Source organism: Limanda limanda, chromosome 19, assembly GCF_963576545.1.
Source record: "Limanda limanda chromosome 19, fLimLim1.1, whole genome shotgun sequence".
Taxonomy (NCBI): domain Eukaryota; kingdom Metazoa; phylum Chordata; class Actinopteri; order Pleuronectiformes; family Pleuronectidae; genus Limanda; species Limanda limanda.
In genome coordinates, this window is record NC_083654.1 from 15,784,292 (window position 1) to 15,798,435 (window position 14,144).

Genomic DNA, 14,144 nt, shown 5'->3' on the forward strand with positions numbered 1-14,144 from the left:
AAGTAGCATCATATGCGCAGCCATGTTCTGGTCCACGTGTAGCAGCATGAGCAAGTATACATTACCCGCACGCACACTCGCTGAGAACAAGTGCAGAAGTACACTGCAAAAGTACACAGCCAGAAGGCTGTTCTCTTTCTATGTGCAGATGAGCAGACATGAGAGCAACGAGAAAGCACCACAGGGACAAAGAGCTTGTATCTCAACTGTGTGTGTCACTTTTTATTGGAACAGAAAGAGCAAGGAGGTCAACAGTACAAAAAAAAAAAAGAGAGGGCGTCAGGGTTGTGGTGAAGCAGTGAACGGTCACTTGGCGCCGACGGTGAGCGTCTCCAGGTCATGGATGCCCTCCTTGTCAATCAAACGGACAGTGAAGGAGGAGAGGCTCAGGATGAAGCGCTTGTTCAGCTGGAGACGGGAGAGAAGACACAAGAAATATACAAGAAGTATTAAGATATAAGATAATCAAAAATATTCAGATGAAATTATAACGAATTATAAATAAGCAGAAGGAATGAGGTCAAGAAAAAGGAAACATAAAATGAAGGAAAAGGTGGAATACTGACTATTTAGGTTCATTAAGGAGTCTTAATAAGTGTTTTAACCCAATTGGAAAAATCAATATGCTTCTTCTTTTTCAATTGCAACGATCAACAATGATTCTAACTAAGTCCCTTCCCTTAACCCTGTCATCAAAAATATGCTCACACAAAACACATTTTCCATTATAATTCTACAGAAAATAGAAAAAGACGAGAGACAAGGGAAACTATTGATCAGAAAAAAAGTCTTCATCATATAAGTGACATCATTAAAATAAATAATGCAAAAATGCATTGTCCAGGTATCTCTGCATCTTGTAGGACCAGACAAAGCCTTTATAGATCAGATGATCACATGGTGGGAATGATGTCACCATGAGGTCAGATAATAACATCATATAATGATTAGAGATTTTAAAACCTTAACCAATCACTTGACTAAAATATAAAACATTCACTACTTTTTAGTGGTTACTTGAGATGATTCTCATTATTAACCCCATGAATAGAAACACACTGGAAATGCTCTGTGAAATATTTATGAAAAACGTTTAGGCTCTTGTACAGAATAACGTTAAACAATATTCACCCCAGGAATATTCACTTCTGTCGACCACATGTTTGATCAGTAGGCTTGCGCCATTGGCCCCTCCGGAGCCTTCAGCGCCGGAGTGGATTCAGTGACGGTGAGCTTCTCCAGGTCGTGGATTCCGTCCTTGTCAATCAGACGGACTGTGAAGGACGGGAGGTTCAGGACGAAGCGCTTGTTCAGCTGGAGACGGGAGAGAAGACACATATTAAGAATTATACAAGAAATATTAAGATATAAGATAATCAAAAAATATTCAGCTGAAGTAAATTCATGATAAATAAGCAGAATAAATGAAGTCAAAGAAAAAGAGGAAACATTAAATGAAGGAAAAGGTGGAATTTGGTTCATTAAGGACAATTCATATAGAAAGAGTCTTAATAAGTGTTTTAACCCAATTGGAAAAATAGATATGCTTCTGCTTTCTCAATTGCATCCACCAACAATGATTCAAACGAAGACCCTTCCCTGTTCTTCTTTCTCATGTGGCTTTTAAAGACTAAATTCCACTGTGTAAACCCCACGTTGTGTTAAGTTGTGTCTCTGAACTCTCACCAAATTCCATTTAAAATCACTGACTCTATAAATACAATATTGCTGCTTCTTTCCAGGGAGCCAACATGAAATCTATTTTTGTTGTTTTGTTTGCCGTTTTGCTGTCAGTCAGTCTGGTGAAAACCGTTTAGCCGGCAGCCGACTTCTCAGCCACTCGGCACCTGGCGACTGACACGAGGTCAAAGTTCTGTGTGGACTGACCGGACAGAACGCTTCACTAGAGCCTGAACGCCGCTAACATCTTGCCTTTTCCACTGGATTCTCAGTAGCAACAGTAAATACAAGTCACAGAGGACAGCGGAGAATGTTGGAGGCTTCTTTTGTGGAGGGGTGCTACAAACTGAAAAACTGAGCGATATAATAAACACTTTATTAAGATGCGTATTATTCTTACTCATTCAAAGAGGAAGAGTAAAACTACGTGAACTCACTTCTTGAACGCACATCTTCAGGAGATCCATCGCTTCCTCCCGGGTCAGATCTAAAACAGAAAACAGGTCAATTAAAAAGAGAAAATAACAGAAACAGTAATTACATCTAAAAAGGGATGAGAACATCTTTCATTATCAAGACAAGGGATGTGGTTTGTACTGAAGAATATTAATAGATTAGAAAAACAAATTGTATCTCACAAATCCTCAGAGTCTGTATTAAAGTCTTATTCACCTCCACACGCCACACTCTTAGGTTTTAGTTTAGTTCACAGGAACAATAAACGGCAGAAAAATAAGCAGCGGGTGATTTTCAGCTCTGACCTGGTCTGTAGTGACGGTCAAGAATGGATAGAGTGAGAAAGGCTCCGTAGCCGTGGGCAGCGAAGGGGGCCTTGGCCAGGGCGGACAGGTAGTCCATGTAGAAGAGACCCGGGCCGTCTGTGTCATCGTAGCCCGCCAGCAACAGGTTCACATGATACGGAGTCTGGGGACACAGGAGGGAGGAGGAGTGGAGGAGTAATATTCAGATCTTGCCTTTTATAAAAGGTGTTGACATGGGACGAATAAAGTACTCTATCTATCTATCTACTTGAGTTCAAAATGGGCTACAAGCTCTTTTTACTGTAAACCTCACCCAATAAAGACAGCTTTGACATTTTGGCTTCAGCTAAAGTCAAAATCTAATATTGAAAAGACATTGATATAAGTGAGTTCCATTGAGCACTTTCAGTTTTCACATTTAACACTTCAATACATGTAAAACACAAAATTATCATTCTATCCAAAGCTGGGGGACGAAATGAACAGTATATTACACATGACACCGATTTATTGACTTCCAGCTCTGTGGCACGTGACTAGATTGGTCCAATCGTGACAGAGAAATCCTGCCAGAGGTTGAAGTCAGCTGAGTTTAATTATAGATGTTTAATACCTCTGAGATCTCAGACCTCTAACCACAAGGAAGTCAGCAGAGTGGGGACATTTTGCTTAAAAAAAATAAAAAACAAACAACCAAAGACCGGGTGTGAAGCAAAGGATTCGGGAAAATCATTGGACCACCATCAGACATGTATTTAAATCTGTTAATTTTCTTTCAGGGCGTTTTAGACTCTACAGACTCTTAATAGAGTGGCAGCGGCCGTTGGTACATTACATAACATTTTTAGTAAACCATTTCATCTTCGTAGGAGATCCTTTCTTCCATTTGCAGATAAGATTTGTGTATTTAAGATAAATCAAATTAAAGAATTCATAAAAAGGAGAGTGCTCCTTTACCTGAAGCTGGATTTGAAGACATCCGGCAGCTAATAAACCTTTGTGATCAGTAAACATGAGGTGCCACAATTTCTGTTTTAAGTTATTTTCTTTTCTCTTGCCAATTACAGGTGCTAACATTGACATTAGCATATTACTGTATCGGCAGAATGGTGACACTGACTGAACCTCATTTCATAAAACTCTCTCTCTCTTAACAGCACTGAACCGGGAGCCAGACGCCTCTCTCACTTGAAAAGTACAACTTTCTCAAGTTCTCCCAGATAAATTGCTCCTAATTATCGACTTTGATTTTTCAACTTTGGCGTAGACGGGGGGGGGGGGATGCACACAGCGGCAACATTAACACTCTGTAAACTGCGGTGAGGGAGAGGGAGAGGGAGAGAGAGAGAGGCTGATGTGAGAGAGCAGGGAGGGGAGGCTGGATAGTGATGGAGGGAGAGGAAAGGTGAAAGGGTGTCACAGGACAGAGGAGGTGTGTGTTTGTGTGTGTGTGCATGGGGGGGGGGGTGGTGTCACCGGCAGTGTGTGACATCTGCTGGGAGTCAGCACCCCTGTTGCTCCCTCCTCGTCCCTTCCTTCGCTCGCTCCCTCCCCCGCCCCCCCTCTCCGCCGCCTTCACCCTGTGCCCTGGAGTAGTGCCAGGGCTCATTAAAAACTTCTAAAGTCGTTTCTCTTGCCCCCTACCCCCCCCCCATCCCCTCTCTCTTTTTTAAATTACATCTTTTACGCTTCCAGCCTCTTCTCCCTTCTCTTCCTCCAAAACACTAATTTTCTCCCCTCGTTTTTCTTTCTGCGAGCCCCTGTTCCTCATCTTTTAAAAATCCCTTTAAAGCCTCGACAATTTTCAAAGCAACTTACGGCCTGAGTTCTACGCTCGGTGCCGTGTTCTCGATTAAAATGCAACAAGAAAAAAACATAATGTGGCGGAGGGGCAAATATGATTCATTTGGACGCCAGGCGAGTTGTGATCTACACACCTGCCCTCTCGTTTCCCTGCATCTCTCAGCCGACCTGCTTACGTCTGTGACTGGTGCGTCGGAGCCGTGTTTGCCACAAGGGCCACGGTGATTGTTACGCTCCCTATGGAGTCGGCTCCAGCGTATGTGTGTGTGTTAACGATGGTTTTAAACACACACACACACGTGAGAAAGAGAAACAGTGTTTGTGAGTGTGCACAAGGGGTGTGAATCTCAAGATGAAAATCATGTGTGTTATTGTGTGTTTGTGTATGTGTGTGTGTGCGCTTCAACTCCTCCGTGAGCTTGCGAACGCCCCAGTGGCGTCAACCCCACCCACCAGACACCTGCCTCACTGGTTACATTGTAACAATAATACGGACTTGGCATCAAAATAACCTTTCCTTCCCATGTCACCTCGGAGGGAACCAGGCACCTTGTTAACCCCGCCACCTGAACTCACACCCGGGTTCGGATGCAAACAATACACATCATATGTTTTATCCCCCTGCCGCGAGTCGCGCTCTCAGACAAACGAGGCGAATGATGCGCCGCCTAACAAAAGCTGCACCTGTGCGTTACTACCGGCGCCTTCAGCGAACGCATTAAAACAGCTCCGTCTGCTTTGGGAGCCAGAGTCAGACATTTTGGGAGATTTCTTCACTCACTTGTGGTTTTGATGATTTTTTTGACAAATAGTAAATATATAGGAAATGGTTTGTTTAGTTTAGCTTAGCATAATGTACGGAAATAAAAGGGGAACTGCTAAGAAATAGCTTGACCCAAATATTCAGTAAAAACAACACGGTTTTAGTATTAATTAAACAAACAAGACAAGACTCCAACTAAAGATTTCCCGTGTTGACTATTGTGTTGGAGATTTAATTTGTGATAAACAGGTTTGTCTAACCAAAAATACATTTTCAAACAAACTAAAATTTGCCAATTCTCCCAATTAAGTAGCCGGAAACTTCAAAGGTTTGTTAGAAATGTTTGAAAACGGATTCAGACGATTAATAAGCTAAACGGATGCTGATTTATTTTCTGTCGATTGACTTATTGATCAATAGTTGCAGCTCTCGTTGATTGGCGAGCTTCGCTACCTTTGGATAGAACCATGCTAGCTGTTTCCAGTCTTAATGCTAAGCTAATGAGCTTCATGAAGCAGCCTCACTTTCACAGCACAGACACGAGTGTGTTATTAATCCTCTCATCCGACTCTGATCAAGAAAGTGAATTAGCGTAGCTCCCAAAATGTTGAACTGTTCCTTTAAGGCATCGGCTTCGGAACAAAAACAGCTTTGGCTGTGACACAAATTAAGGTCATGTCGCTCGTAAACCGCCACAAACTCATCCCCAAACTCTCCTCTTCCACGTTCCAGCACTCCCTCCCTTCTTTCCTTCCTCCCCACTCATCCCTGCCTCCCTCCCCCTATTTTTGCACTCTGCCCTGGGGCGTGTTCTCTTTATTGGCATTTCTCCTCAATCTGCTGTATTAATTGTTCATCTGTGCAGGAGCAGGGGAGCTGCATGCAATATGGCACCAGTAATTATTTGTGCCCATTGTGTGCTAAAATATATTTTCCAAACCCATATGGGGCCAGCTGTAGATCACCACCGCACTGAGGCTAACTGTTGCTGTGGCCTCACAGACAGAATCCAAACTTCACACTTCTTCAGCTCACTGCAGCAAACATCCACACAGACATAAAGTGATGACTGCGAGGCTTTTGGGCTTCTACAAAAACCTCTAAAAAAAATAAAAAATGAAATGTGGTATTTATAAACTCCCTTCCTCCCCTGAGTCTTTTCGGTTTCAATTTAACCTTGTGTCTCAGCCTCCCAACACCTACCATCCTGCTAAACTTTTTAGACTACCTCACTAGGGCACCTGCCAATATCCATCAGTTCAATCTGTATTTATCTTAAACACACACATAGATCGCAGCACATGAAACAGGGGAAAAATAAAACAAACAGAATCAGAGCAGAAGCTGAATTTCTATGCCCCCAAAACTTTGCAGTTGTTGTTTTGTTCTGTGGTGAATTTCATGTGTATCATTACTGATATGCATGCAGCAGAGCCGAGGCCTCAGGTGATTATGCTTACCGCTCGTGTGTTTTTTTCTCTTCTCGTTTCTTTGTCTGCTCTCTAAAGCTTGAGTGAACGCAGTACTCCAGAGGTTAGTGGAGTTGTTTTTCTGGACGGCAGACTGGTAAGTACACAGTCGTATGTGAACAGGGTTACGCTCACTCTGCTGCCGACATGCGCTGCTGACTTTAGCTAACTACACCTCCTGGAGGTCTGAAGCCACTTGGGTAATTTCATCTGTAATTTATCCTGCAGGAATAAGGCCATCAGAATTAACAATATACCACTGATTAATTTATCAGTCAGTGGGTTTTAACCTGGGGGTCTGGGCACGCTGGCGGGATCACGTCACGTATTTTTTGGAGGGGGGCGTTCAGAAGATAATTTAAGGATAGAAAAAAAGATTTGATATTCAAGAGCAGATCATTATCTGTGCTTTCTGTCAGGGTTGAACTTTCATCTGCAATGATTTAATCAGATTAATTAAAACCGATTCCAACATATGCAGCCACGTCCCCAGACAGGAACTGAGCGAGGTCGGTAAAAAAAGAGAAAATCTGCAATTAAATTCTCTTTTAAGACAACAAATGAGGTAAATCCATGTCTGGGAAACCAGCCTGTGGTCAGAGAGCAGTTGTGTGTTGCAAGTGGAAGATGTTGGGCATTTAAAAATTGTAAAGACTAGCAGGTGAACTGTACGGCTTAAATTCGTCTGTATAGTTGTCTGGAATTTTGTTTTGATTCTAGTGTAATATATCCCGATTCAATATTATTGAGGAGCTAACTTTTGATGAAACCAGTAAAAGATTTATTAAGCTTTGGGTGTTTTAAGCCCAAAATCCTACATTTCACTGCTTTTTCAAAATCATTTTTAATTGATTGCTTCAGTTTATTTGACCATTTGCACAAAAATAAGAAATATGAAGGCCTCAGCTTGAGCTCTTGAAAATGTTTGATAGAATAATAGATTAGATTATAATAGATAGATTAATCGCTAATGAAAATAATCAGCCATTGACTGAAACCCCAAAGTTGTGCATAATTGTACCAAATGATTTCAGTGCTAAATATGTACACTTTTTAAACAATATGACTATTGATCCCAATAAGATATGAAAATTAAAAATTCTTCTACGTTCTATTAACTCTCCTGCATATTTTCTTACTCATCTTAAAAAAAAACTAAGTTTCTACCACAGTTCAAGATTTGAGCAGATGATTTCTTTCCCTGTTTCACATTCAAATAGACAACACACATTAGATATTCTACATACTCAGGATGTTCTGGGGGGCTATGAAAAAAAATCACCATAAAAAAAACCTGTTTATACAACATAATTTGCAAATGTCCATGTACTCTGGAGGTTGATGAATGTGAAAAGAGCATAGCTGGAGGAAGGTGTGGGATGCAGGAAAGAAACTGCTATTGCTTCAGTTTCTGAGCACTCCTGAGAACGTGGCATTAGTAAATCCTGCACTCATGAAACCATATTCATCACCGTGAGGCATGAAAATAACGATACAGTTGCAACTTGTGACAAGACATGAATATAAATGTTATCCTCCGCAACATATACAACCTTGACTGAAAAACACGATCCTAATCCTATAGGTCCCTCTGTGTGCATGTATATTGTATTAGTGTACATGTTGATGTCATTCTCACACTCACACACAGTCTGTTGTCTACTGGGCCTGCTTGTTCTCCCCTAGGACGCCCACTCCTCCTCCTCCTGCTCGATCCCTATCCTCCATTCGATGTGTCCCACATTCCCTTCTCTGCCGCACTAATTGTTTTTTGTAATTATTTTCACCCTTCTGCTATTGTGACAGGCAGCGGCTGCACTACTCTTAACAAATTAGTGCAAGAGATGCAGTGAGCAGATTCAAGGAGCAGAGACATCTTAAGGAAGAGTGAGTTACTTCTAGAAAACAAAAACAATGGCGGAAAAGAAGCAATAACAAACTATGTTGTGACATAATTATCACTATATGCGAGTGATCTGCTGTGTATTTTCGTTTTGTTACAAAAATACCATTAAGAAAATATTAACTTTACTACCATTTGAGTAAAGTGGTAAGTGGTGGAGGATTAATGAGCCATGCATCGAAACATATATTTAATCTTAAAAGATAAAAAAAAGTGTGAAGTCCTTTGCTCTCATATATTCTCTTAACTACTAATTTTGTTAGTGTTGTAATTTTGTTTTATACACAGTATTAATATCCTTCAATTCATGTGATATCACACTTATCCCCTGATGGTTGTAGGGGGGGGCAGGAGGCCGGATACACCCTGGACAGTTCACCCAGTCTCTCACACGGCTGACACATGGAGGTAAAACAACCATCCACACGCACAATCACACTTTTGAACAACTCAACATACATACATACAAATAAATCATCTGGTTAAATCAAAGCTTAAATAAGTAATAGGAGAAGAAATTGCATCTTCACATGTCTTGATGGTTACATCTTGGTAAACCAAGTACTAAAGGTCGAAACCCGGGTATTTTGAAAATATACCCAGAGGAGCTGTGCTGTTGGAGTGGGTGGGGGGGGGGGGGGGGGGGCACAGGCTCAGGTGTTGTCTTGAAGTCTCAGAGGGAGGAACCTTGTTCACCACTCACAACAAGCTGACAAATGTACCTGCCGCTGTCAAAATGCATCAGCTGGTTCAGTTTCGATGTCTCACGCTGATAAGGACACAAACGCAGGTGTAATTGCAGGTGAGACTCGGTTCCCACCTGAAAATGAGACAACTGCTCCTCTATAACAAACATGACTGAGTCACAACATCCAGACAAGCCAGGACTCTGTAGTGTTTTAATTTCCTGTTTTGGTCACAGCTAATGTTAAGCAGAAATGTGAACACATTGCTGGTAGCGAGTGCTGATTCTACCTGCAATTTGAATTGAGAATTACATTTAAGTTATGGAAATGAGTCTTATTGCTACAGGTATTGAATTGATTAGGTTAAAAAGACAAATTTGAAACCAACATGAGGTCTGAGAACACATAGTAACACCAACTGCAGCAGATGGTGCATCTATACAAGATTAGTTTACATCTGGGGAGACACCATAAGGCTGTTCAGCTTGTTATGTGTGAAAAACTACTTGCAGTCGTACTTTCAAAGACAACTGTTGATTTCACAGAATCTTATTTAATGGTATAGTATGAAACATCATATATTGCTGGTTCCCTTTAGTTTACTTTGACAAAGCTGCATTTCAATTAAATACAGATATATGGGGCTAAGCTAACAGGTTAAATAATTTTGTCTCGTAAATTGTGAGTAACTGCTTTTTATAAAAGTTTAATATGAACATATCTGATTATGTCTGTGATGCTGTTCAAATTCCACAATGCAAAAATTACTAAGCCTGACCTTGGTACCAGGGTATTAGGGATTTTCAATGTAACACTATCAAGGAGCTGATATATTCAGTTTCTAAAACTTTGGACTATTAAAAGTTCCTCTAACTATATTGCTGACAGTTACATATGTGTTTTCCATTAACGCTGGTTTGCAGCCCAGGAAAAGTTTGTATTTTTTCTCTAGATTACACTGCGAAGAAAGTTCAAAGTGGTTTCAAAGGACTCATGGGAATATCTCCTCAGTTTTAGGCTGTTAGCTCTTCAAAAACAATTGCTAATGGATTGTGTTTTTGAATTCATCGTGGTAGTTACCCTGCTCCGGAGATAGTCTGCGAGGTTCTTTCGTGTGAAGTTGGCTGCTGCTGATGGACTGAGTTCGTAACCTAAGAAATAGAAAGTGGGGTGGAAAGGCATCAGACACAAAGTTGTGAGTTTGTTCTCGTTTCTATTCTTGTCACAATATTATACATCCACTATATTAATGACCAGGACAGGGCACTGAAAGTTAGCATAAGATGATTGATTTGTTATTTACTTCAGCAAATGTCTTATTTCAATCAAAACCTTATACTTCAATCAATCAAATTTAATTGTATAGCCCATATTCACAAATCACACTATGTCTAATAGGGCTTTAACATGGTGTGACATCCTCTGTCCTTAACCCTCAACAAGAGTACTTCAGACAACTTTTGAATTTGCACAAGTTGATTAAGATTCCTTCTCATTTAAATATGATCAAACATGTATAGTTTGTGTAGTGTAAATATCAAAAGATGCCCAAACATGGAGGATATCTTACCATTCCTCATTTTGTAGAGCTGCACGTTCTTCTGGATGTACTCTGCAAACTGCACAGTGTCTCCTGCCTCACCGACACACAGGAGCAGGATCTTCTCGCTGAGCTTGAACATCTTGTCCTGGTCTGGAAAAACACATAAGAACATTGAAAAACGGGTAAATATCTGAACATGGATTTAAAAGCTACGTTTCAATGGACGTTGCTGCAGTGATGACTTTCACTTTCGCTGTCTTACGTGTCTGATTGAAAAGCTTTAATTTGACAAAACAAAAAACTCAACCACTTGTTTTGGTGTTTTATAAATTAAATGGAGCAATTACAGGAAGGTGAAAAATCCAAACTTTTCAACAAGAATAGCACGATACGGATTATTTGATACTTAAGCTAGCTCCGGTTAGCCTCGTTAGCTCCCATCACATTCACAACACGCTGTTTAAATAGCAATGTGAGCATTTAGGCTAACTCACACAACGGTGCAACATACAAAGATACATATTTAGGATATTTGTGAAATGCATAAAAGGAGAATATGGACCTAAGTGTGTTCAATTAGCTACAGCAGCCGGGCTGAGTGGCTAATGCTAAGCTAACGCATTGTCATACCGTGTTTCATCTTAATGATGCTGCTCGCTGCGACGTTATCGGAGGCGACGAGCACGAAGTCCGGGCCCGTGATCCCGAGTAAATATTCCATGGTGGATATTCAGCTGCGAGTTTTGAAATAAAGTGTGAAAATAAAGTGTGGTGGCGTCTCCTGCTAGCGTGTGTACAGATTACACAGCAAAAGTTTGAGACAGCAGTCGCGCGTTGTTGACGTCACCGGAAGAGACGTCACTTCTTCGCGACTGAGGCGGGCGATTTGAACGGATCCAGCCACGATTCCCCCGGACACGGACGGTTTCTTCCTCGGTTTTAAAGACGATCCACCCCGGGTGTGATCCCCGGTGCAGGTCGGTATGAAGGGTGGGACTCCTCGAAGCGTCATGACCGAGTCCAACAGGCCGAGCGACCCGCTGAGGAGACGCTCTCCTCGGCTGAGTTCTCCTCCTCCTGGGGCCAACTTGAAAACAGACAATAAAATGGCGGCCACGTCTCTCGCCGTCAAACGCAGGATAACAGTGAGGAAGATCGCCCCCAGGAAGACCACCGCGCCGTCGGAGCACGACAAGGAGAACACCCCGAGGCCGGATGGAGACCTCCAGCAGAAGGTGTCCACCCCGGGTCCCGCCCCGGACCACGGGAGCTCCTCCACGGCGAAGAAGAAGAAGCAGAAGGCCGCCCTGCCCTCGCCGATCCTCCCTCCATCCCCGCCGCCCTCCCGGCCCCAGGAGTCGGACCCGGACGCGGTGTGGTCCCAGAAAGTTCGCCGGTCCTACAGCCGACTCAGCGACCGGTCCCTCAACAGCCCCGACCCCCGGGAGACTCTCTTCGGCTTCGAGAAGCTCACGACCCCCGAGGTGGGCCCGAGAGGGCGGCGGTGTCACCCGGGTCAGGAGGCCTCCGGCTCGGTCACCGGGCTGAGCTCCTTCACGTCCCTGCTGGAGGCGGAGGACGGGGGTCCAGCTGAGACCGAGCGGGACCCCAACATCCCTGGGGTGCCCCTGGGGAAGGAGAAGAGGAGCAGGAGGAGGAAGGTGCCGCAGATCGCCACCGTGGAGCTGGAGGCGATGGCTGCGGAGATGAACGCAGTGTTCGAGGAGGCGGAGGAGTTCGAGCTGGTGGTGGAGTGAAGGACTCAGACTGAGAGACTGGAGGAATCCCATGTTCAGTGTGTGTCTGTGTGTGTGTCAGTGACATGCTGGAAAAAAGACAGACTCTGGGACTCTTTTTGTACATTTCTAGTTCTTTATATTGTATATTTTTGATTATTTTGTGTTTATCTGTTTGGTATTTTCATTTAAAAGCTCTTGATGTGGTTGTTTAGGTCGTTATGTGCATATGACATCTGTAGGTAGACCAGTAAGGTATGTTCCTTTCCCCCCAGTACAATTAAAGCCTTTAAACTGATTATCTTTCGAAGATGCAATAATTGATTGGTTGGTTGATTTGACAGAAAAATGATCTTTTAACTGATTATTGTTCTCATAATTTTCCATGCTAAAAAGAGTTTGATAAATGTTAAATATACTCTGATTCCATTCTCACATCAGATCATTGTAAACTGAATATTTTGGGGGTTTAATTGGGAAACCCAACAACTCATTTCAAGATGCCAGACTTTAAAATTGGATAAAAATAAAATTAATACTTGGCTTGTGTAGAAGAAACATCGAGAGGAAACTTATCGATGTAACACAGATTATAAGCGTATGTGGAGGCTGTAGGTGGGATAAAGGTCATAAACATTTTTCAGTACTGGTAGGATCTGAACATCATGAATGAACAGATATAGTTTCAGGTGTTTCTACCCTTTTTGACCGTAGACGCATTTGTATCTACTTGTATTTCAACTGCTGAAGAAATGTGAGCAGTACTTCAGAGTCTTTTAATAATGTGTTTACATTCTCATTCCATAAGTAGGATCATAAGAAATCACCTGTCAATGTTGTTAATGGAAAGTTTTCTCACATCTGTCTTCTCGACCAGAGAGGATAATCAGTTTATATCTTTGATTGACTATTCATGTAAATAAATATTCAAATTCAGTCAAAATGGCAGATTTCTTCAAATGTTCTTGTTTTTTTTCCAGTTATGATTTTCTTTACACCAATTTTAAATAGTACACTCATAGTGTATACCTCTACCTGGACTCACCTATCCAGTCAAAGAATGAATGAAAAGATCTGCCCATTCATCACAATTTAAAGGGACCGTTGGGTCATGCTCCACCACTCCCAAACATTTCATGTAAGTCAGTTCAGTAGTTATATTGTGAAAACAATCTCCTGGATAGAGGTAATGAAACAAAAACATGCATTTATAGTATTTAGAACTTCATGCATTTTATCTTTTATCCATTAAAAGGGAAATCAGGCAGACATTAGTGGGTTAAACACCACTTAGCTGAGTCGCAGGCTTGTTAAGCAGCATCTCAGTTACTGTATATCTGAATTTAAAAGTGACACCAGATTGGAAACCTTTGGAAGTCTGTTGTGTGCAAGTGTTTGTTGGATGATGGCTCTCACCACTGACCCTGTTCACTTGAATGGGGTCTAATCAGATACTCCAGCGGTGCGTTTTGACTCACAGCACGTTCCTGCACACAGCAGAGGTCTCCTGTGCCGGGGATGGAGCCGGCTGAGTGAGTGGGTGGGTGATCCGTCTGTATTTAATGAGAACGGTGGACAGGTAGAAACACTTCTCCTCCAGAGTCTCTTAAAGGTCTAAGTGGATGAGCTGCGTAATTGACACTAACAAGGAAGGAGGGCCTTCGATTTACAGCCCATCAGTGTGACTGGGAACACTGGGAAGAAACAGTGCAGTGACTTTGATTGACTCATTATTTGATCATTAAACAAATGTTGAGATTTTCACCTGTACAGAGAATTTGTGTTTCTTTTGATTCACAA

General features: G+C 42.1%; 2 protein-coding genes across 2 annotated transcripts; one reads left to right on the forward strand and one right to left on the reverse strand.

Moving 5' to 3' along the window:
* Positions 1–195: 195 nt before the first annotated feature.
* Positions 196–11,444, reverse strand: psmb2 (proteasome 20S subunit beta 2). The gene is made up of 7 exons (XM_061092679.1): positions 11,239–11,444; positions 10,636–10,758; positions 10,146–10,216; positions 2,442–2,604; positions 2,118–2,167; positions 1,132–1,314; positions 196–408 (listed from the first exon to the last, which is right to left on the reverse strand). Exons 1-6 carry the CDS (start codon positions 11,327–11,329, stop codon positions 1,168–1,170), a joined length of 645 nt encoding a protein of 214 aa, XP_060948662.1. The 5' UTR covers positions 11,330–11,444; the 3' UTR covers positions 196–408; positions 1,132–1,167.
* Positions 11,445–11,513: 69 nt separating this feature from the next.
* Positions 11,514–13,184, forward strand: cdca5 (cell division cycle associated 5). Its single transcript, XM_061093207.1, has one exon. The coding sequence runs from the start codon at positions 11,592–11,594 to the stop codon at positions 12,363–12,365; it is 774 nt and encodes a 257-aa protein (XP_060949190.1). The 5' UTR covers positions 11,514–11,591; the 3' UTR covers positions 12,366–13,184.
* Positions 13,185–14,144: the final 960 nt, after the last annotated feature.

Excerpts from the sequence above, each read along its gene's own strand:
- psmb2 (XM_061092679.1), bottom strand. The coding sequence starts at position 11,329 with ATGGAATATTTACTCGGGATCACGGGCCCGGACTTCGTGCTCGTCGCC. Across the intron at positions 10,759-11,238 it reads CATCATTAAGATGAAACACG|ACCAGGACAAGATGTTCAAG; the intron begins GTATGACAATGC and ends GTGTTTTTCCAG. Across the intron at positions 2,168-2,441 it reads TGACCGTCACTACAGACCAG|ATCTGACCCGGGAGGAAGCG; the intron begins GTCAGAGCTGAA and ends TTTCTGTTTTAG.
- cdca5 (XM_061093207.1), top strand. The coding sequence starts at position 11,592 with ATGAAGGGTGGGACTCCTCGAAGCGTCATGACCGAGTCCAACAGGCCG.